We start from the raw sequence: 24,886 nt of genomic DNA, 5'->3' as shown, positions 1-24,886 counted from the left end.
ATATTCAGACCAGTTCAGCAAAGATAAGTCCTTGCTTTGTTCTTTTGCTTTCCACTTGTTGTGGACTTTATCGTTCAGCACATCCTATGTTTTTTCTAGTCCAGCTTGTCAGTATGGATTTATTCAGTTAAGCTGGAAGCTCTGGGAAGCAGATTTACCCTCCGCACCTTTAGTCAGGTGTGGAGATTTTTGTAAACTCTGTGGTGGATTTTTCTAGTTTTTAATACTGACCGCACAGTATTCTGTCCTGTACTATCTTTCTAGCTAGATTGGCCTCCTTTGCTACATCCTAGTTTCATTCTGTGTATGTCATTTCCCTCTCCACTCACAGTCAATATTTGTGGGGGGCTGTCTGTCCTTTGGGAATTTTCTCTGAGGCAAGATAGCTTTCCTGTTTCTATCTTTAGGGGTAGTTAGTCCTCCGGCTGTGACGAGGTGTCTAGGGAGTGACAGGAACATCCCACGGCTACTTCTAGTGTTGTGTTAAGCTCAGGAACTGCCGTCAGTACAGGTACCACCTCCTCCCGAGCACGTCCCATGTTGCTCCTAAACCACCAGTTCATAACAATACAACTGGCCAAAAATGAATTAAATGCATCTCAAAAGAAGGAAAAAAGAAAAATTCTGAGCCATTTTTTTTTCCGCAGTCTGTTTTGTCTTTTTTTTCCTCTTAATCTCTGGGTGGTTCAGGATTTTGGCGCTGGCATGGATGTTCAGGGTTTGTTTTCTCATGTGGATCAACTTGCTGCAAGAGTACAGAGTATCCAAAATTATGTTGTCCAGACTCTGGCTTTAGAGCCTAAAATTCCTACTCCTGATTTGTTTTTTGGGGACAGATCCAAGTTTTTGAACTTTAAAAATAACTGCAAATTGTTTTTTGAATTGAAACCCCGTTCTTCTGGTGATCCCATTCAGCAGGTTAAAATCGTCATCTCTCTGCTGCGTGGTGACCCTCAGGACTGGCATTGCTTAATGTAGACGCATTTTTTCAAGCGCTCGGATTATTGTATGACGAACCTAATTCTGTGGATCATGCAGAAAAAACCTTGTTGGCCCTATGTCAGGGTCAGGAAGCGGCAGAATTATAATGCCAGAAATTTAGAAAATGGTCTGTGCTCACTAAATGGAATGGGGATGCTCTGGCAGCAATTTTCAGAAAGGGTCTCTCTGAAGCCCTTAAAGATGTTATGGTGGGGTTCCCCACGCCTGCTGGTTTGAGCGAATCTATGTCTCTAGCCATTCAGATTGATCGGCGCCTGCGCGAGCGCAAAGTTGTGCACCATATGGCAGTGTCCTCTGAGCGGAGTCCTGAGCCTATGCAATGTGATAGGTTTTTGACTAGAGCAGAACGGCAGGGATTCAGACATCAGAATGGGCTGTGTTTTTACTGTGGTGATTCTGCTCATGTTATTTCTGATTGCCCTAAGCGTACTAAGAGGGTCGCTAGGTCTGTTACCATCAGTACTGTACAGCCTAAATTTCTCTTATCTGTGACCCTGATTTGCTCATTATCGTCCTTTTCTGTCATGGCATTTGTGGATTCAGGCACTGCCCTGAACTTAATGGACTTGGAATTCGACAGGCGCTGTGGTTTTTCCTTTGCAGCCTTTGCAGAACCCTATTCCTTTGAGGGGGATTGATGCTACACCGTTGGTCAAGAATAAACCTCAGTATTGGACTCAGCTGACCATGTGCATGGCTCCAGCACATCAGGAAGATTGCCGTTTTCTGGTGTTGCATAACTTGCATGATGTTGTTGTACTGGGTTTTCCATGGTTACAGGAACATAATCCGGTGCTGGATTGGAAATCTATGTCTGTGACTAGTTGGGGTTGTCAAGGGGTACATTGTGACGTTCCTTTGATGTCAATTTCCTCTTCCCCCTCTTCTGAAGTCCCTGAGTTTTTGTCGGATTTCCAGGATGTATTTGATGAGCCCAAGTCCAGTTCCCTTCCTCCACATAGGGACTGTGATAGTGCTATTAACTTGATTCCTGGCTGTAAGTTCCCTAAGGGCCGACTTTTCAATCTGTCTGTGCCAGAGCATGCCGCCATGCGGAGTTATGTCAAGGAGTCTTTGGAGAAGGGGCATATTCGTCCGTCTTCATCACCATTGGGAGCGGGATTCTTTTTTGTTGCCAAGAAGGATGGCTCCTTGAGACCCTGTATTGATTATCGCCTTCTTAATAAGATCACGGTCAAATTCCAATACCCTTTACCTTTGCTTTCTGATTTGTTTGCTCGGATTAAGTGGGCTAGTTGGTTTACTAAGATTGACCTTCGAGGAGCATATAATCTTGTTCGTATTAAACAGGGTGACGAATGGAAAACTGCATTTAATACGCCCGAAGGCCATTTTGAATACCTTGTGATGCCTTTCGGGCTTTCTAATGCTCCTTCTGTATTTCAGTCCTTTATGCATGATATTTTCCGCAATTATCTTGATAAATTCATGATTGTGTATTTGGATGATAATTTGATTTTTTCCGATGATTGGGAGTCTCATGTGAAGCAGGTCAGGATGGTATTCCAGATCCTTCGTGATAATGCTTTATTTGTGAAGGGGTCTAAGTGCCTATTTGGAGTTCAGAAGGTCTCTTTTTTGGGTTTTATTTTTTCTCCCTCGTCTATAGAAATGGATCCTGTTAAGGTCCAAGCCATTCATGACTGGATTCAACCCACATCGGTGAAGAGCCTTCAGAAATTTTTGGGCTTTGCTAATTTTTATCCCCGTTTCATTGCCAACTTTTCCAGTGTGGTTAAGCCCCTGACCGATTTGACGAAGAAAGGTGCTGATGTGACGAATTGGTCCTCTGCGGCTGTTGAGGCCTTTCAGGAGTTTAAACGCCGATTTACTTCTGCCCCTGTGTTGCGTCAGCCGGATGTTTCTCTTCCTTTTCAGGTTGAGGTTGACGCTTCTGAGATTGGGGCAGGGGCCGTTTTGTCTCAGAGGAATTCTGATGGTTCTTTGATGAAACCGTGTGCTTTTTTTTCCAGAAAGTTTTCTTTTCGCCTGCGGAGCGCAATTATGACGTTGGCAATCGGGAGTTGTTGGCTATGAAGTGGGCATTTGAGGAGTGGCGACATTGGCTTGAGGGAGCCAAGCACCGCATTGTGGTCTCGACCGATCGTAAGAATCTGATTTACCTTGAGTCGGCCAAGCGGCTGAACCCTAGACAGGCTCGATGGTCCCTGTTTTTCTCCCGTTTTGATTTTGTGGTCTCGTATCTTCCGGGATCTAAGAATGTTAAGGCTGATGCCCTCTCTAGGAGTTTTTTGCCTGATTCTCCTGGAGTCCTTGAGCTGGTTGGCATTCTTAAAGAAGGGGTGATTCTTTCTGCCATCTCCCCTGATTTGCGGCGGGTGCTTCAGGAATTTCAGGCTGATAAACCTGACCGCTGTCCAGTGGGGAAGCTGTTTGTTCCTGATAGATGGACTAGTAAGGTAATTTCTGAGGTTCATTGTTCAGTGTTGGCTGGTCATCCTGGGATTTTTGGTACCAGAGATTTGGTTGCTAGGTCCTTTTGGTGGCCTTCCTTGTCGCGGGATGTGCGCTCTTTTGTGCAGTCCTGTGGGACTTGTGCCCGGGCCAAGCCTTGCTGTTCCCGCGCTAGTGGGTTGCTTTTGCCTTTGCCGGTCCCTGAGAGGCCCTGGACGCATATTTCCATGGATTTTATTTCGGATCTTCCTGTTTCCCAGAAGATGTCTGTTATCTGGGTGGTTTGTGACCGGTTCTCTAAAATGGTCCATTTGGTACCTTTGCCTAAATTGCCTTCCTCCTCTGATTTGGTTCCATTGTTTTTTTCAGCATGTGGTTCGTTTGCATGGCATTCCGGAGAATATTGTGTCTGACAGAGGTTCCCAGTTTGTTTCTAGGTTTTGGCAGGCCTTTTGTGCTAGGATGGGCATTGATTTGTCTTTTTCTTCGGTGTTCCATCCTCAGACAAATGGCCAAACTGAGCGAACTAATCAGACCTTGGAAACCTATTTGAGATGCTTTGTGTCTGCTGATCAGGATGATTGGGTGGCTTTCTTGCCGTTGGCCGAGTTTGCCCTTAATAATCGGGCTAGTTCGGCTACTTTGGTTTCGCCTTTCTTTTGTAATTTTGGTTTTCATCCTCGTTTTTCTTCGGGGCAGGTTGAGCCTTCTGATTGTCCGGGTGTGGATTCTGTGGTGGACAGGTTACAGCAGATTTGAACTCATGTTGTAGACAATTTGACGTTGTCTCAGGAAAAGGCTCAACATTTTGCTAACCGTCGTCGGTGTGTTGGTCCCCGGCTTCGGGTGGGGGATTTAGTCTGGTTATAGTCTCGTCAAGTTCCTATGAAGGTTTCTTCCCCTAAGTTCAAGCCTCGGTTTATTGGTCCTTATAAGATTTCTGAGATTATCAATCCGGTGTCTTTTCGTTTGGCCCTTCCAGCCTCTTTTGCCATCCATAATGTTTTCCATAGATCTTTGTTGCGGAGATATGTGCTGCCCGTTGTTCCCTCGGTTGATCCTCCTGCCCCGGTGTTGGTTGAGGGGGAGTTGGAATATGTGGTGGAGAAAATTTTGGATTCTCGTTTTTCGAGGCGGAGGCTTCAGTATCTTGTCAAGTGGAAGGGTTATGGCCAGGAGGATAATTCTTGGGTTGTTGCCTCCAATGTCCATGCTGCCGATTTGGTTCATGCCTTTCACTTGGCTCGTCCTGATCGGCCTGGGGGCTCTGGTGAGGGTTTGGTGACCCCTCCTCAAGGGGGGGGGGGGTACTGTTGTGAATTCCGCCCTTGGGCTCCCTCCGGTGGTTGTAAGTGGTACTTTTGTGAGTTCTGCTCTTGGGCTCCCTCCGGTGGATTTAAGTGGAACTGCTGCTCCTTGGATTTAGCAGTCAGCAGCTGCTTCCACTGATCGTCTTCTGGCTCGGCTATTTATCCTGGCTCTATCCTTCAGCCTGTGCCAGTTGTCAATGGTTCCTGCTTGGATTCACATCTCTCTTGGATTTCCCTGATATTCTGACCAGTTCAGCAAAGATAAGTCCTTGCTTTGTTCTTTTGCTTTCCACTTGTTGTGGACTTTATCGTTCAGCACATCCTATGTTTTTTCTAGTCCAGCTTGTCAGTATGGATTTATTCAGTTAAGCTGGAAGCTCTGGGAAGCAGATTTACCCTCCGCACCTTTAGTCGGGTGTGGAGATTTTTGTAAACTCTGTGGTGGATTTTTCTAGTTTTTAATACTGACCGCACAGTATTCTGTCCTGTACTATCTTTCTAGCTAGATTGGCCTCCTTTGCTACATCCTAGTTTCATTCTGTGTATGTCATTTCCCTCTCCACTCACAGTCAATATTTGTGGGGGGCTGTCTGTCCTTTGGGAATTTTCTCTGAGGCAAGATAGCTTTCCTGTTTCTATCTTTAGGGGTAGTTAGTCCTCCGGCTGTGACGAGGTGTCTAGGGAGTGACAGGAACATCCCACGGCTACTTCTAGTGTTGTGTTAAGCTCAGGAACTGCGGTCAGTACAGGTACCACCTCCTCCAGAGCACGTCCCATGTTGCTCCTAAACCACCAGTTCATAACAGTCGCCCCTCTCATGCATGGCAAAGTGCGACAAATCAATAGGCAACCCAGGTCTAACAATCTCACCAAAAAAACTTCAACAAGCATCCAGGGTTGCAGAGCGGCATTGGAAGAAAACACACCTGCCAGACGATTTCACTGCTTTCAAACAAGCTACACTTGCCTTCAAATTAGCCCTCACCTCTGCTAAACAGACCTATTTCACAAACCTTGTATCATAATTATCCTATAACCCAAAACAACTGTTCAGCACATTCAGCTCTCTCCTCCGCCCACCACTGCCACCTCCAACTCCCCTCATCTCTTCCGAGGACTTTGCCACCTACTTCAAAAACAAGATCGACCAAACAAGGCAAACCTTTACTGTTCCACCACCCCAACCACTCCATATACCAGACCTCTGCCCTTCCCTAATAACCTCCCTCTCCAACATCACTGAAGGACAGCTTACTCACCTTCTTTCCAAATCACACCTCACCACCTGTGCACTTGACCCCATCCCTTCCCACCTGCTCCCCAACCTCACTAACACTCTCATTCCAGCCCTAACAAATCTCTTCAACCTATCACTATGTTCTTGTACCTTCCCCTCTGCCTTCAGACATGCCACCATCGCACCCATCCTCAAAAAAACTAACCTTGACCCAACTGCTATGCCCATATCACTGCTCCCATTTGCTTCAAAACTCCTTCAGCAGCATGTGCATGCTCAACTTTCATCCCACCTCTCATCTAACTCCCTTGCCACCTCCTGTCGCCTCCAACTCAAAAATATTGCCAGAATCCGTCCCTTCCTCAGCCTACAATCTACCAAAACTCTTGGGCATGCCCTCATCATCTCCTGCCTCAATTACTGCAACACCCTCCTCTGTGGCCTCCCCGCTAACTCTCTTGCACCACTCCAGTCTGTCCTCAACTCTGCTGCCCAGCTAATCCACCTCTCTCCTCGCTACTCCCCTGCTTCTCCCCTCTGCAAACCCCTCCACTGGCTCCCAATTCCCCAGCGAATCCAGTTCAACCTACTAACACTGATCTACAAAGCCATCCACAACCTGTCCCTATATCTCTGAACTAATCTCCCAATATCTCCCTCACGTAATCTTCGATCCTCCCAAGACCTCCAACTCTCCTCCACACTTATTCGTTCCTCACACAAATGCCTCCAATATTTCTCCCGAATATCCCCCATCCCATGGAATTCCACGCCTCAACACGTCCGATTATCCACCACCCTCGGATCCTTCAGATGGAACCTGAAAACCCATCTCTTCAAGAAAGCCTACAGCCTGCAATAACCATTCTGCCACCTCACCACCACCTGAGCTGCCGCCTCACCACCACCCAAGCTGCCGCACCTCTGACCTTCTGTCTCTTCCCCATTATCCCATAGAATGTAAGTTTGCAAGGACAGGGTCCTCTCATCTCTCTCCCCTCTGTACCAATCTGTCATTCTAAATTTGTTTACTGTAAACGACATCTATAACTTTGTATATAACCCCTTTCTCATGTACAGTGCCATGGAATTAATGGTGCTATATAAATTACTACTACTACTACTACTACTACTACTACTAATAAAAAGATTCTTGCTTTCGGCCACCAGAGGTCAGACATGTGCCAGCAGAGAGAAGGAAGAGAATGTGCAGCAGCAGAGAAATATCTGCACCACAGCTTACTCAAAAGTGGGGTTGAGTAGCACTCACTATAAAAGTGCACTACCCCAAGTCCTAGTAAGGAGGAGCCTGTACAAAGCTTTCAGCTTGAGCTGTTGTCGGTATAGTTTATTTCAGCTGAAGGAGACTAGCCTATCTGAATGATAAAGTACCACCTCTTCCAGTTTAGAGTGCATCAACAGATATAGCCACACCACAATGTATCTGAAAGCTAAAGCCTAGTTGTGAAAATGCCACACTAGTGATGGTTAAGAGACTGGTACCTGAGCATTACTGAGCATGAAAAATATGGTTATTGTGGGGCATTTCGTCCAAATAAGGTGGCCAAAAGAAGAGCTTTGACTGTCATCATAAATGTGTACATTCTGATGTGTACATACTGACCTCTACATGCTTATCATGTCACTCTCCGCAAGGAGAAGCGATACTTCTTGGATCTCGGTCAGACACCCCTCAATCAGCCAAACCAGATCTCCACTTTGCACTGACGAAAGGCTGTACCCCGAAACACAGTGTCTGCAAATTGAGATTCTGGTTTGGCTTTTATCCTAAGTCATGTGACAAGGCTCGTTAAAGGGTCAATATTGACTGTTAGGATTGCAACTTCCAATAGGTGGCACTAGAGTTCTAGTCCTCTCCCTCTCTGAAGAGACAATTTACATACTGATGAAAAGACAAAGTGGAGGATGAGCTGCTGAAGAGATTGCCAGCAGGCTGTGAAAAGTGTCAGTAAAGTCTAGCAGTTGTCACGCCACCAAATTGTCTACCTCTGTTCAAAACAACTGTTGCTTTAAAATTTATTTTGAACTTTACAACCTTCAAATTTATTGCCTTTTCTTGAGTAAAGCTGTTGATCCATCAGTTGACAATTTTCATTCTGCCCAGAAGTGATCACTGCTCGCTGCGAGACGTGGCTAGGCACCAAGTAATAACATAGCTCCATTGCTTCTGATATGGATTGAAAGCTTGACCAAATAAAGGCTATTCTTCGTTAAAAGTGTGAAGTCAGTGGATTGTTAGTTTTTACATATCTAAATATCACCAGAACAAAATGATCAGGCAGAACAAAAATGACTGGACATGTTGAAAAAAGCCAGAACATACAGTCATGGCCAAAAGTATTGACACCCCTGCAATTCTGTCAGATAATACTTAGTTTCTTCCTGAAAATGATTGCAAACACAAATTCTTTGGTATTATTATCTTCATTTAATTTGTCTTAAATGAAAAAACACAAAAGAGAATGAAGCAAAAAGCAAAACATCGATCGTTTCACACAAAACTCCAAAAATGGGCGAGACAAAAGTATTGGCACCCTCAGTCTAATACTTGGTTGCACAACCTTTAGCCAAAATAACTGCGACCAACCGCTTCCTGTAACCATCAATGAGTTTCTTACAATGCTCTGCTGGAATTTTAGACCATTCTTCTTTGGCAAACTGCTCCAGGTCCCTAATATTTGAAGGGTGCCTTCTCCAAACTGCCATTTTTAGATCTCTCCACATGTGTTCTATGGGATTCAGGTCTGGACTCATTGCTGGCCACCTTAGAAGTCTCCAGTGCTTTCTCTCCAACCATTTTCTAGTGTTTTTGAAGTGTGTTTTGGGTCATTGTCCTGCTGGAAGACCCATGACCTCTGAAGGAGACCCAGCTTTCTCACACTGGGCCCTACATTATGCTGCAAAATTTGTTGGTAGTCTTCAGACTTCATAACGCCAATCACACGGTCAAGCAGTCCGATGCCAGAGGCAGCAAAGCAACCCCAAAACATCAGGGAACCTCCGCCATGTTTGACTGTAGGGGCCGTGTTTTTTTCTTTGAATGCCTCTTTTTTTCTCCTGTAAACTCTATGTTGATGCCTTTGCCCAAAAAGCTCTACTTTTGTCTCATCTGACCAGAGAACTTTCTTCCAAAACGTTTTAGGCTTTTTTCAGGTAAGTTTTGGCAAACTCCAGCCTGGCTTTTTTATGTCTCGGGCTAAGAAGTGGGGTCTTCCTGGGTCTCCTACCATACAGTCCCTTTTCATTCAGATGCCGACGGATAGTACGGGTTGACACTGTTGTACCCTCGGACTGCAGGGCAGCTTGAACTTGTTTGGATGTTAGTCGAGGTTCTTTATCCAACATCCGCACAATCTTGCGTTGAAATCTCTTGTCAATTTTTCTTTTCCGTCCACATCTAGGGAGGTTAGCCACAGTGCCATGGGCTTTAAACTTCTTGATGACACTGCACACGGTAGACACAGGAACATTCAGGTCTTTGGAGATGGACTTGTAGCCTTGAGATTGCTCATGCTTTCTCACAATTTGGTTTCTCAAGTCCTCAGACAGTTCTTTGGTCTTCTTTCTTTTCTCCATGCTCAATGTGGTACACACAAGATCACAGGACAGAGGTTGAGTCAACTTTAATCCATGTCAACTGGCTGCAAGTGTGATTTTGTTATTGCCAACACCTGTTAGGTGCCACAGGTAAGTTACAGGTGCTGTTAATTACACAAATTAGAGAAGCATCACATGATTTTTCAAATGGTGCCAATACTTTTGTCCACCCCCTTTTTCATGTTTTGTGTGGAATTATATCCAATTTGGATTTAGGACAATTCTTTTTGTGTTTTTTCATTTAAGACAAATTAAATGAAGATAATAATACCAAAGAATTTGTGTTTGCAATCATTTTCAGAAAGAAACTGAGTATTATCTGGCAGAATTGCAGGGGTGTCAATACTTTTGGCCATGACTGTATGCCACTGGAAGATTCCCCCATTAGATGATCTACTTGTCACATCAAGATCTGGCTTAATTGGCATTAAAGGGTTATTTCCATCTATAAAAGTTATTATGGTACTTAGCCACAGGATAAATGATAACTTGCTGTTCAAAACCTCTAAGGTCGCCCATTTGAATGGACCGATGGCCACATATGAGTGCCAATAACTCTATTCAAATAGGTCTTCAGAGACGGTTCCTAAGACTTATGTGGGTCCTAGGTATCAGCAAGTGAACCCGAATTTATAAATAAGGTATAACTTGGTAGTTACCCTTTAATCTAATGTGTATGGCCACCATAAGAGTAATCAAGGCTCTATGCATTTCTGTATTAATAATACAAGCTTTATTGGTAAAATTGTCAGAGTCATTCTTACTCTGCTCAATAAAAACATTAACAAATTGAAAAAAAAAACCATTCAAAATTTTGACTTTTATCTTTTTACATTACTTATTGCTTTTACCTACTTTTTTGTATAAACATTTTACAAGTATTCCAAGGAAAAGCCTCATTCACACGAGTGCTGAAAAATGGGAGTCTGCATTTGGGATTTTTATTACTTTTATGCTGGTGTTTTCTTTTCGCCCTATTTTCTTTCAGCAGCAAAATTTCCACAGAGGCAAGTTGCGAAATTTCCTCTAAACTGTTTGTGAGATTGCCTTTGGCAAAACAGGAGAGTTTAAAGGGAGTCTCCGGCACCTAACCATAGTCAACCTTTGAGTCTTTGACATAGCTTTATGAGAGCTTGTTTTTGCAGGATGAGAGTTTTTTTGAGGGTTTTAAATGTATGCATTATACCATGCCGTATAAAAAACAAGATACTTTATTCTGCTGGCTGATATAGCTTTAAAATAAAAATATTATATTTGGCAGTGATGGAAGTGACCCAGCATCGAAAAAAGTGCAGAATTTTTACACTGGTCTGAATGAGGACTAGTCCAGATGTTCTTCAGAGACGGAATTTTTATTTCTTTGCGGTCTTGAAATTTGTTCGGGGTCTCAGTCGGCAGATCACACCGTCCAAGGGGCGCAAGGTACCGGTATCAAAAAACTTAAAGCTTTGACCTTCTACCAACTCAAAATCAAATCTCTGCAAGAATTTGACCATGATGACTTTTGCCTCCATCTGTCCGGAGAGAACATAAAAATATCACTGATTTGCTGATTCCTCACTGATCCTTTCAGTATTTTCATAAGCCAATGACCATCTACTGCGAACAGTTATCCACATATAGAAGGTGGTCGTCCTGCCAGTGATGATAGAGGCGGCTGCTGAAAAGTGATCTCTACAGAACTGCAGGTGTCATCACAGTGGGCTCAGAGTAAAAACTGTAAATTCTAAAATCTCGCATTTTTTACTCTAAGCTAATACTGTGCCCCCTGACTATAGGTATACTCTATACTGTGCCCCCTGACTATAGGTATAATATACGCTGTGCCCCCGACTATAGGTATAATATACACTGTGCCTCCTGACTATAGGTATAATATACACTGTGCCCCTGACTTTAGATATATTATACACTGTGCCTCCAAACTATGGGTATAATATATGCTGTGCCTCTGACTATAGGTATATTATACACTGTGCCTCCTGACTATAGGAATAATATACACTGTGCCCCTGACTATAGGTATAATATACACTGTGCCCCCGACTATAGGTATAATATACACTGTGCCTCCTAACTATAGGGATAATATACAATGTGCCAGCTGACTTTAGGCATATTATACACTGTGAGACTCTTTATTATATGAATCATACACTATGACCCCTGAGTATATGAATTCTACACTATGCCCCATGACTAAAGGTATAATATACATTGTGCTCCCTGCCTATAGGTATATTATACACCATGACCCTTTATTATATGAATTAGACACTGTGATCCTGCCCACTGACTATAGGTATAATACACACTGTGACCCCAAATTATATGAATTCTACACTGTGTCCCCTTGAAATGTATGAAAATGCGCAAATTCAACAGTAAGGCTTCTTTTACACATACCGTTTTTTTTGCGGCCCGTTATTGCGGGCCTTTTTTGCGGGCCATATCGTCGCAATTTTCACGGTCTGCCGCAATAAAGTACGGCAAAAAACTTGCAGATCGCTGTTTTTCGGGTTTCCAATACTATGGAAATAGTTTTGGAAAAAAACGGCGTTCCGCAAAAGTCACGGTGCACCGCAAAAACAAGCTGTCCATAAGCCGTGAAAAAGATTGAGCAGGCTCAATCTTTTTTCACTGCCATAAATACGGCCCTCATGGCCATACGGCGCACGGCACACTGTGAAATTATTGCGGCCCGTTTTTGCGGCCCCATAGAAATCTATTGGGGAGGCAAAAATGGGCTTCAAAACAACGGTATGTGTAAAAGAAGCCTAACGATTGTTTGCTTAGTGTTTGTCGTCAATTTTAACCTCGGTCTTTGGCTTCGATGTGGGCAAACTCCACAGCAGGGAGATAAAGGAAATCCTTATCTACATTTGGTAAATAAATCAGAGTGCAGGCTTCTTTTCTGCTCTCACTGTATGTAAATAGAAATAATAGAAGTATTTAGAAAATAGAAGACAAATTTCTACACAAAGCAATAATAGTTATTAGGTTTTAAAATATTCAGTTTCCCATTAAAAATAAAAAAAGGACAGCAACGTTACGAGTTCCTGAATTATTCTTTTTTGGAAGCTACTTACCTGTGAAAATACTTGTCCAATACAGGTTCGTGGCCCAAGAGAAAACGGAAAGTAAGTGTTTGCATTTGGCCTGATAGTGTAAAAGAAAGTAAAGAAGAACTATCCACTGCATGCCAGAGCAATAAATAATGATAAATTCTACCTTTAATGCACAATAAAGAAGAAACACATTTACTTATTTAAAATTGGGTCAAGTGAACAACAAGGGATGGTGAGCTGTGACATCACTTATTATGGTGGATCCTGTGCTATCTACTGTATATAGAGGTGTTATCAGTCATTGTACAGGAGGAGGTGGTGAGCTGTGACATTACCTATTGTGAATAGTGGATCCTGAGTTACCTACTGTATATGGAGCTGTTATCATTCATTGTACAGGAGGAGGAGGTGAGCTGTGATATCCCCTACTGTGAATGGTGGATCCTGTGTTATCTATTGTATATAGAGGTGTTATCAGTCATTGTACAGGAGGAGGAGGTGAGCTGTGACATCACCTATTGTGAATGGTGGATCCTGTGTTATCTACTCTATATAGAGGTGTTATCAGTCATTGTACAAGAGGAGGAGGTGAGCTGTGACATCACATATTGTGAATGGTGGTTCCTGTGTTATCTACTGTATATAGAGGTGTTATCAGTCATTGTACAGGAGGAGGAGGTGAGCTGTAACATCACCTATTGTGAATGGTGGATCCTGTGTTATCTACTCTATATAGAGGTGTTATCAGTCATTGTACAGGAGGAGGAGGTGAGCTGTGATATCACCTATTGTGAATGGTGGATCCTGTGTTATCTACTCTATATAGAGGTGTTATCATCAGTCATTGTACAGGAGGAGGAGGTGAGCTGTGATATCACCTATTGTGAATGGTGGTTCCTGTGTTATCTACTGTATATAGAGGTGTTATCAGTCATTGTACAGGAGGAGGAGGTGTGCTGTGACATCACCTATTGTGAATGGTGGATCCTGTGTTATCTCGCGTAATGTTAGATCACACATTATATGCTGTTTATAGAGGTGATGTTAATGAGATGACTGCGGAAAGTGAGGTCTACAAAGCAGGACGTGTCAGTCTATTAGAAGGCTCAGAACGAGTATTACAAGATTTCAGTATTTTTTTATATAACAAAATTAAAAAAAACTAAATAATTTAGAAAGTTTAACAAAAATGAGATTGTAAGCAATAGGTCACCTTCTGAGGACACATTCCCTTTAAGATGAAAATATATATTTTATTATGGATCCACACTTACCTAGGGGCATCAGGATGGAATCTATCAGGGTCGAAGTGTAAAGGATCTTTAAAATATTTCTCCATCCGACACATGATATATGTGTTAAACTACAAAGAAAAGATTTTATTATATCATACCATTCCCCACATTTATTTTAATTAGCAGTGATTAGTATTAGTGAAACTCACTGCATAAAAGGGAATCCATAAACATTAATTTCTAAAATGCCTGGGAGACAGGAAAAATTATATTTGTGGGGATTTGTAAGATGACACCCACTGATTTCCAAAATTAAGGGCACCCCTCACAAAGGAAGACCACAGAACAGAAAGAGAATGCCACTTTATTATCACTATCCCTCATTGTATCATCTGTATTGTAATGCAGCGGAGTTGGTGCAGTGTGACAGACAGGCAGTGACCCAGGAAAGTTAAAAAGCAAAGTCTCTTTTAAGGCCATGTGCACACGTACAATATTTTTCGCGTTTTTTTCGTGTTTTTTCGCTATAAAAACGTGATAAAAACGCAAAAAAAACGCTTACATATGCCTCCCATTATTTTAAGTGTATTCCGCATTTCTTGTGCAAATGTTGCATTTTTTTCCGCGAAAAAATTGCATCGCGGAAAAAAAAGCAACATGTTCATTAAATTTGCGGAATTGAGGGGTTCCGCACACCTAGGAATGCATTGATCTGCTTACTTCCCACACGGGGCTGTGCACACCATGCGGGAAGTAAGCAGATTATGTGCGGTTGGTACCCAGGGTGGAGGAGAGGAGACTCTCCTCTACGGACTGGGCACCGTATAATTGGTAAAAAAAAAGAATTAAAATAAAAAATAGTCATATACTCACCTTCGATGGCCTCCTGGAGTCTTCCCACCTGTCAGCGCTGCATGCTGCCACTTCGGTTCCTATAGATGGTGATGTGAAGGACCTGCGATGACTTTGCGGCTTGTGATTGGTCGCGTGACCGCTCATTTGACCGCTCACGTGACCGCGACTTCATCGAAGGTCCTGCGCACACACACCATCTATAGGAACGAACGCCGCTGAGGAGATCGGCTATCTGCAGGTGAGTATAACCATTTTTTTAATTTTTTTTATTATTTTTAAACATTCTATCTTTTACTATTGATGCTGCATAGGCAGCATCTATAGTAAAAAGTTAGTCACACTTGTCAAACACTACGTTTGACAAGTGTGACCAAACTGTCAGTCAGTTTTCCAAGCGATGCTACAGATCGCTTGGAAAACTTTAGCATTCTGCAAGCTAATTTCGCTTGCAAAATGCTAAAAAAAACGCAAAAAAAAAACGCAAAAAAAAAATGCGGATTTCTTGCAGAAAATTTCCGGTTTTCTTCAGGAAATTTCTGCAAGAAATCCTGACGTGTGCACATACCCTAATGGCCAGCGTACTGACAAACAGAAAGTAAATAGGATCCTCCAGATCGCAGCCAGGAAACAAGATTGTCCGTAACCGGTTACCATGGGCGACTGCACCGCTGTGTGCACTGAGGGGTGCTGTTATGACCCCAATGGCGAGGGTCTCAGAGGAACGTGGAAGTCTGCAGAATACAAAAATCCAGCTCATAGGGCAGTGGTAACTGGGTTGACCATATATCTACTCCTAACGCCAACACTAGAAGTAGCCGGGGATCATTCCTACGTTGATTCTAGATGACACGCGCCAGCCGGAGAATCTAGCTACCCCTAGTAGAGGAAAACAAAGACCTTTCTTGCCTCCAGAGAAGGGGACCCCAAAGCTGGATAGAAGCCCCCCACAAATAATGACGGTGAGGTAAGAGGAAATGACAAACACAGAAATGAACCAGGTTTAGCACAGAGAGGCCCGCTTACTGATAGCAGAATAAAGAAAGGTAACTTATATGGTCAACAAAAACCCTATCAAAATCCACACTGGAAATTCAAGAACCCCCGAACCGTCTAACGGTCCGGGGGGAGAACACCAGCCCCCTAGAGCTTCCAGCAAAGGTCAGGATATAGATTTGGAACAAGCTGGACAAAAATACAAAACCAAAACAAATAGCAAAAAGCAAAAGGCAGACTTAGCTGATATAACTGGAACCAGGATCAGTAGACAAGAGCACAGCAGACTAGCTCTGATAACTACGTTGCCAGGCATTGAACTGAAGGTCCAGGGAGCTTATATAGCAACACCCCTAACTAACGACCCAGGTGCGGATAAAAGGAATGACAGAAAAACCAGAGTCAAAAAACTAGTAACCACTAGAGGGAGCAAAAAGCAAATTCACAACAGGGTGCCAGGCCTTTTGGCTCAGCTAGGCTCTGTGTTGCCTCACACAGTTTGAGCTCTGCAGAGCTTCCTGCTCTGCACACTTGCAAAACCAAAACTGACACATCAAACCCTATATTGCAGGTTTTTTATAAGGAACCTGTGGTCGTAGGCCACATAGAAGATCCGGCCGGGAGGAAACGGACCGCCCCACTACCATCCTGTAGTCCGTTTAAAAAATAAAAGCCCATGGCAGGTTGTTCTAAATCTTCCTTGGACAAATAGCTTGTCCAAGACCAACACTTACTTTTATTTTGCATTGCAATCACAGTTATGCCTGTGACTGCAATGCACTCCCGCGGCCTCATTACTCTTCTGTACGCATCCTGGGGGACACATAGCGACCCTCGTATATGACGCCAGTTACTGCCTCACAGTATTTATGGTCTATAAAAGGGGTTGTAGGAAGCACTGGAAAAGGTGCACCACTAAGGTGAGTATTCTTTATTAAGGTATTTTTCAGCATTTTGTTGTGTATTTGAAATGTTTTTATTGTAATTTAAGTGGAACGATCCCAGTGGGGTGTATCTGTATGGGAAGCTATGGAAAAATGAAAAAAAAATGCATCTTGGAAATAAAGGAGAAAAAAATAACAGCCCAAAAATGGAAACTGGCCAAGATGGAAAGGGACAAACCCTTAAACACATTTAGATAGTATTCTTGCTACATCTAGGACATCTCAAAAGGCCATTTTTACCTAGCTTTGATTGTAAATTAGGTATGTGTGAAGCTAGTCACTACTCACAGATAGACTGTGGGGCAGAAGAGTCAGATGTTCTGGGGTCAATACCAAGAGAGTACGTAGATAGCCAAGTGAAAATACAGAGGCATCTGTCAGGTCACACCAGGGTCAACAACAAGAGATAGCAGATCAAAAGCCAAAGGACAAAACAAAGGGATAATCAGAACACGGTCAAAAGGGTCAGGCAGCAGACCAGAACTCAGAGAAAACAGAATCAGGCTAAAGGCCCCGTCTCACATAGCGAGATCGCTAGCGAGATCGCTGCTGAGTCACAAGTTTTGTGATGCAACAGCGACCTCAGTAGCGATCTCGCTATGTGTGACACGTACCAGCGATCAGGCCCCTGCTGCGAGATCGCTGGTCGTGTCAGAATGGCCTGGACCTTTTTTTGGTCGTTGAGGTCCCGCTGACATCGCTGAATCGGTGTGTGTGACACCGATCCAGCGATGTCTTCACTGGTAACCAGGGTAAACATCGGGTTACTAAGCGCAGGGCCGCTTACCCTGGTTATCAGCGTAAATGTAAAAAAAAACAAACACTACATACTCACCATCTGTTGCCCGTCAGGTCCCTTGGCGTCTGCTTCCTGCTCTGACTGGGCGCCGCAAAGTGAGAGCACAGCAGTGACGTCACCGCTGCGCTCTGCTCTCACTGTACGGCGGCTCAGTCAGAGCAGGAAGCAGACGCCAAGGGACCTGACGGGCAACAGATGGTGAGTATGTAGTGTTTGTTTTTTTTTTACATTTACGCTGGTAACCAGGGTAAACATCGGGTTACTAAGCGCGGCCCTGCGCTTAGTAACCCGATGTTTACCCTGGTTACCCGGGTGCTGCAGGGGGACTTCGGCATCGTTGAAGACAGTTTCAACTATGCCGAAGTCGTTCCCCTGATCGTTGGTCGCTGGAGAGAGCTGTCTGTGTGACAGCTCCCTAACACTCACCAAGAAGCACAAACTACGTTTGGCAGGAATCAGGGGCAGACAGCTCAGTTAAGTAGTTGGGCAATCACCAGAAACACAGAACACCTGGAGAAAGTCCCACACCTCCCAGTCAGAGATCGGACAACTGAGCTGTCAATCAATGCACCGACAGCTCAACAAGCTCATCACAGGATTGGACAGCCAAGCTGTCAATTAAGACACAGTCAACTCAGCAAAACAGTTTCCATAGAACAGCATAGCAATCACTCACTGAGCTGAGGATTCGTGACAGTATACAAATTGAGATATTAGGACAAGCACTAAGTATTGCCTCTGTTTGTACCCTAAATATGTAATATGGCATGTGTAAAGTTTTTTTTTTTAAGTTAGAAACTGTACACTTTAATGTTTCTCTCTTACCATTACATTAGATCCAGCAGGAATTCTCACTCCTTCAACAACAATTTCCTCTCCTGAAAGCCTTGATGTTCCTGGCGCTGGTGGGTACAACCTCAAGGATTCTTTTAAAATCTAAAGAAGCAATGTAATGAAAGACTCATATAAACTCTTTACAAGCTGCAATGTCCTCCTCTACAAGATTTATCCTTTTATTCATCAGTGTCTCATATAGCAAAAAGAACACACCCCACTTGTAAAAAAACTCACCTTATCCATTACTTGTATGGGAATATTATTATTATTATTTATATAGCACCATTAATATGAATATAGATTGACGAAAAATGGGGAAAGATTCTGGCACAACCATCAAGTGACAAAATTAAATCTTTGTTCAAATGTAGCTAAAACATTAAAAGGCGAGGCCTTGTACCTGACGTGTTTCAGGTGTATATACATCCTTAGTCATAAGCTAACTGAGGCATAAGTGTAACAATCCAATATATATACATTGTCTAAACATAAGGACTATTACAATAGGTTAGAACAAAGTCAACGCCCCATAAGTTGGAACCTGTGGCTGGAGAGAAGAGAGGAACACACAGGATGGTAATAGAATAAATGCAATGCATGCAATGAAGTGCACAAAAATTGGTAACAAAATCATTTCCAGATCAAAAGATATAAACAAAGTCACAAACCACAGATGCATTGGTGACCGTGCAAACAATGTGCACTGCCTGAACTTTTATAATGAGAGAGAGAGAAAAAATAAATCACATCACAGAAAATATGGAAAAACCCTAGAAAAATAAATAAATATAAAAACACAAGTTGTAAAAATGGGAAACAAAATCATTCCTAAATCAAAATAAGTAATGTCCAAAAATTATGAATGTATTGTTTGCCATGCAACCAAAAGTTAAAAATTAAGAAATTAAAAAAGGTTGTTCCTATAATTTAACCTGTAGGATGCTTAGTGTTCAGTGTGCGTATCCAGTAACCCTGAGAGCTAGCTGTTTTTTTCCAATTCCCCCCTCGGATGGGTTGATTAACCTTTTCAAGCCCCAAAAAAGAAAGGCTAGAAATGTCTTTTGTGTGAACTGTGACAAAATGCTTAGCCTCTCCAGAGTAACCAGCATTGCCATTGTCCAAATTGGTAAGATGTTCAGCTCTCCTTTTCTTTCATTTACCGGTGGTGTACCCTATATATCGCAGTTGGCATACATGGCAAAAATGCAATAAACTACATGTGTTGTATCACGACCAATCAGCGACGGCCATAGTCTGGCAGCGAAATGGCCGCTGCTTTACTGCCCTGCAGTCAGCGCTGAGAGCTCACACAGGGTTAATGCCAGCGTTAATGGACAGCGGTGTAATGCAATCCATAAACGCAGCTATTAACCCTGTGTGACCAACTTTTTACTATTGATGCTGCATATGCAGCATCAATAGTAAAAAGATCTAATGTTACAAATAATAATAATAATAAAAAAAAAGGTTATTCTCACCTTCCGACGTCGCGCGCTGTCCTCGGCAGTGCAAGCGGCAGGTTCCGGTGCCAAAGATGCTATGCGAGAAGGACCTGCCATGACGTCACGGTCATGTGACCGCGACGTCATCACAGGTCCTGCGCTCATACCAACCCTGGGACCGGAAGCTGCCGCGTGCACCGAACACAGGCGCCAGGACTTCAAGGGGCCTTCGGAAGGTGAGTATATGTTTATTTTTTATTTTAAGTTTTTTTTAACCACGCATATAGTGCCCACATTGCTATATACTACGTGGGCTGTGTTACATACTGCATGCGCTCTGTTATATACTACATCTCTGTGCTATATACTATGTAGCTGGGCAATATACAATTTGACTGTGCAATATACTACGTGGCTGTGCAATATACTACGTGCTCTGTGTTATATACTACGTAGCTGTGCAATATACTATGTGGCTGTGTCGGTTCTGTTATATACTACGTCAACTGTGCAATATACTACGTGGCTCTGTTATATAATACGTGGCTGTGCAATATACTATGTGGCTCTACAATATACTATGTGGCTATGTTATATACTACGTGGCTCTGCTATATACTACGTGGCTGACCAATATACTACATACCTGTGCAATACACTACGTGGCTATGTTATATACTACGTGGCTGTGTTATATACTACGTAGCTCTGCTATATACTACGTACGCTGTGTTACATACTACGGAGCTCTGTTATATACTACGTAGCTATGTTATATACTACGTCGGTTGTGTTATATACTACGTCACTGTGCAATATAGTACGTAGCCTGTGCTATATACTACCTACATATTCTAGAATACCCGATACGTTAGAATCAGGCCACCATCTATTATATATATATATATATATATATATATATATATATATATATATATATATATACAGTACAGACCAAAAGTTTGGACACACCTTCTCATTTAAAGATTTTTCTGTATTTTTATGACTGTGAAAATTGTAAATTCACACTGAAGGCATCAAAACTATGAATTAACACATGTGGAATTATATACTTAACAAAAAATGTGAAACAACTGAAATTATGTCTTATATTCTAGGATCTTCAAAGTAGCCACCTTTTGCTTTGATGACTGCTTTGCACACTCTTGGCATTCTCTTGATGAGCTTCAAGAGGTAGTCACCGGGAATGGTTTTCACTTCACAGGTGTGCCCTGTCAGGTTTAATAAGTGGGATTTCTTGTCTTATAAACAGTGGTTTCCTGGGGCAGGGCGCATCCAGGGGACGTCATCTACACTTATCACAGGTAATCATTATGTGGCCATATTTGTGACTTATTATTAGTCTACAGCACAAAACCATGTTGTACCTCTATTTGATTATGAATTTTCCTTTTTATGGTTTTGACTATATACTGTATTTTTTTCATTTAAATGTATACCCTGCCTTGAGATTTTGTGTCTATAGTAGTGCAGGGAGATCGTGTCTCCCAGCTCTACAACGGAGAATGGAGCTTAGCTATATCGGCGGGCTGTGCATGCTGATATAATTAAGGGTAGAGTCAGTAAAGTAGCTACCAGGGGGGAAGAGGGTGCGGTTGCCCTGGGCCCACAGCTCACAGGGGCCCACCCGGAGTTACTCTACCCTTAATTCAGAATAAGTGTAGGCATCACCTTTCCAGACTAGAAGGACGTCATCCACATACCATACCAGGTGTGAAATGAAAGGGTTGTTATTGGTGAAGATGTTAATTTCCTCTCACCAGGCCATATAGAGTATTGCCAAAGAAGGAGAAAATTTAGACCCCATCGGGGCTCCAAATGTCTGTAGAAAAAATTTTGATGAACATGAAATAGTTATGTTTCAAAAGGTAATCAAGTGACAGTAGAATAAACCGTTTCAAATGTGTAGTATACGCACTGTATTTATACAAATGAAATTGTACTGCTGTCATAGGTGTGGCATGAGGAATAGAGGAGTATAGGTTTACAACATTGCATGCTGCAAAAAAAATCCATCCACCCATTTCAATGTTTCAAAAACCTTTAGTGGAAGAGTCCTTAAAAAAAAACAGTAGTCTTGCAAATAAGGGGTTGAAGATATCCATCAAGCCATGCTCTAAGGTTTTTGTTAAGTGAGTCAATCCCAGAAATTATGGGTGTTAAGGGTGATGGAAAAAGATTCTTATGAATTTTGGGCAAAACCATGGATCACAGGAATAACAGGAAAATCTGGATTGAGCCAATTAAATAGTTTAGAATTCAAAACCTTCAATCTCATTCCCTCATTAAGACACTGTGTAAGATTGAATCTGAAAGTGGTGGTAGGATCTGACCTTAAAGGAAAATAAGTGTTGCTGTCATTGAGAATAGAAAAAAAATAGTGAACAGTATAGGTCGGCTTCTAGAACCACCACAGATCCACCCTTATCTGACTGGCGAATGGTCAAATTAGGGCAAGTTTGCACGTCCTTCACAGCATCAAACAACTGTTTGTCAAAATGATATTTCTCACCACTGTTCCGTACATGAGAGTGTAAAACTGTCTTAAATCCTTCTCTACCAAAGTTTGGAAAACATGCAACACAGGCACGCTGTCCTGAATGAGGTAGTACATAAGGTTAGAAGGCGTGACAGAAATATCTAGGTCTCCTGGCTTTATGTCTGAGTGAAATGTAATCCTGTCTGAATGCTCCCTTAAATTGATGGGTCTCATTACATCACATGAGGAAACACGCCTCAAGGAACTTAAATGTGACATAGACAATGTCAAAACTGATCTCTGCAAATTTGTCAATGATCCAGAGCATAACAATCTCCTGAAAAAAAATGTCTGATAATCTCAGCTCCTTGGAAGATAATATCACTAAGGCCGGCGTCACTGTTCTGTCTCCGCCATCTAATTTGTTACCTCCGATTATCTGTTTGCATAATTTGCAGTTTCTCAGCCAGTATGCAGGACTTGATATATTCATACCTTTATTTGTAGTGCTTTGGCTCCCTCTAGCGGTCAGAGATATGTTGATAGTTCTATTTTTCTGTTATGTATTTTTTATGTCTGATTCTCCTCCTCCTTTGCAATGCATTATGGTAGCTCAGCCCACATTTCCCTCCAGTTTCCTTTCACTTTCTTCAGTTTGCCTCTCAAGGAAAGACGCTTGCACTTCATCCCCCTTGCGATTGCATTGCCGGTATGTCTTTATGTTTTTCTCTAGATAATTCCTGCTCTATATTAGCCTAGCCTAACCAGTTGTACTCCTAGTTCAATTACTAGCCTTCTAAATGTCATGCATAACGTTTATCATGTGTAGTATGTATCGTTCTATACCATGTACTGATTCCATGTATATCATTGTTCACAGTTTCACCGCATCAATATACCACTACGTTTAATAAAGAACAGACTCAACCACAGTCTCCTTATTGGACCCCGGTATAGCGGTTTAGCTGACTGTATAGCTACATATGAGCCTGCCTCATTTAGTGAGGACAGAACAGTGAAACGGCAACAATCCAACTAGTGGGATTCAAGTCACCGGCTACTCAGAGACTAAATACAGCTACAGCAATCTCTGCACAGCCAAGCACTTTCCCAAGACACCATGTCTCACAAATCGCATAGAATAATATCTGTTACTTCCGTCTCCTCAAAGACAACATCCATCAGCAGCGCGGTCGCCATTGCCCGCGCAAATGCTGAAGCCGCCAAAATACGAGCGAGCTTTGCTGACCAAGAGATGCAACTTAAAAGCACGCCTAGATGATGAAGAGAGAAGGTCACGCTTAGAGAGAGCACGCATAGATCATGAGAGAGCCGACCAAGAGAGAAGGATGCAGTTAGAAAAGGCACGCATAGATCATGAGAGAGCCGACCAAGAGAGAAGGACGCAGTTAGAGAAGGCACATGTGGATGCCGCCTTAGAAAGCCTAGCAGCAAAAAGGGAAGCTGCCGCAGCCCTCGCTGAAGCAGAATCACTAGAAGCCGTACAAAACCAAAAGCTGCATAGCCAAAGCAGTATGTCGAGTCTGGAGTTTCCACTACAAGACTCACCACAACGCACATCTCAGTATGTTAATGAACTTCCTGATCTAAACTATAATCCTGAACCAGTATCAAAACAAGAATACGACATCTCCAGCGAAGGGAGCGAAAGTCGTCATGAGGCTCGCCTCCAGGACAGAAACAAACTCGAAAATGTGAGGCAAAACAACTCTGCTAATGACTACCTTGCCCCTCACCAGGTAACCAACATGGATCATCCTGCTGACACACCGTACGTCAGGCCAAAGCAATACGACACCGGCTGGCACCACCCTGAGGACACTAACAGGTACGAACGCACCTCACATCACTATCAGGGCGATCCATCACCAGTGTACTCCACTGACAACCGGTTCACGACAGAATTTGCCAAGTTCTTCACACGACGTGAACTGGTTGCCAAGGGACTCATAAAATTCACTGACCAAGCTGAAGGTTACAGAGCTTGGAAAGCTTCCTTCCAAAATGTCATTAGAGACTTGGGGCTACAACACAGGGAAGAGATAGACCTGTTAGTCAAATACCTGGGAGAAGAGTCAGTCAAACACGCAGTAAGAATCAGAGACATTAATATAAACCGCCCTGAGACCGGCCTCAAAGAGATCTGGAAGAGGCTGGATGAGTGTTAAGGCTCAGCAGAAGTAATAGAAAGAGCCTTGTTCAAAAGAATCGATGACTTTCCTAAAATATCTAACAAAGGTCTCCAGAAACTTAGAGAGCTAAGCGACCTACTAAAGGAAGTCCAAGTTGCCAAATACGAGGACGACCTACAGGGACTTGCATTTCTCGACACAGCCAGAGGTGTTAACCCTATAGTCCAGAAGTTGCCCTACAATCTACAGGAGAGGTGGCTCACACATGGTTCCACGTACAAATACAAACACAGCGTTCCATTCCCTCCCTTCTCCGTTTTTGTAGACTTCATACACCAACAAGCGAGAATTAGAAACGATCCCAGCTTTGACTTTGCAATGCCATATGCCACACCATCACCACCTGCAAATCCACGCAGAACATCTGTGGCAGTACACAAGACTTATGTTTCTTCTC

General features: G+C 42.9%; 1 protein-coding gene across 3 annotated transcripts in view; it reads right to left on the bottom strand.

Moving 5' to 3' along the window:
* Positions 1–10,319: 10,319 nt before the first annotated feature.
* Positions 10,320–24,886, bottom strand: part of LOC143777838 (cholesterol 24-hydroxylase-like) — a 183,014-nt gene continuing 168,447 nt past the window's right edge. For all 3 annotated transcript variants that reach the window (XM_077267342.1, XM_077267341.1, XM_077267343.1), the window contains 4 exons: positions 18,323–18,433; positions 13,946–14,034; positions 12,693–12,762; positions 10,320–11,117 (listed from right to left, as the gene is read on the bottom strand). In XM_077267342.1, coding sequence (XP_077123457.1) covers positions 10,956–11,117; positions 12,693–12,762; positions 13,946–14,034; positions 18,323–18,433 — 432 coding nt within the window. In that variant the 3' untranslated portion in view covers positions 10,320–10,955. The remainder of the gene's footprint in view (positions 11,118–12,692; positions 12,763–13,945; positions 14,035–18,322; positions 18,434–24,886) is intronic.

The sequence above is a fragment of the Ranitomeya variabilis genome, chromosome 1, assembly GCF_051348905.1.
Source record: "Ranitomeya variabilis isolate aRanVar5 chromosome 1, aRanVar5.hap1, whole genome shotgun sequence".
Taxonomy (NCBI): domain Eukaryota; kingdom Metazoa; phylum Chordata; class Amphibia; order Anura; family Dendrobatidae; genus Ranitomeya; species Ranitomeya variabilis.
Note: the sequence above shows the minus strand (reverse complement) of the source record. Positions and strands in the feature narration are given on the sequence as shown.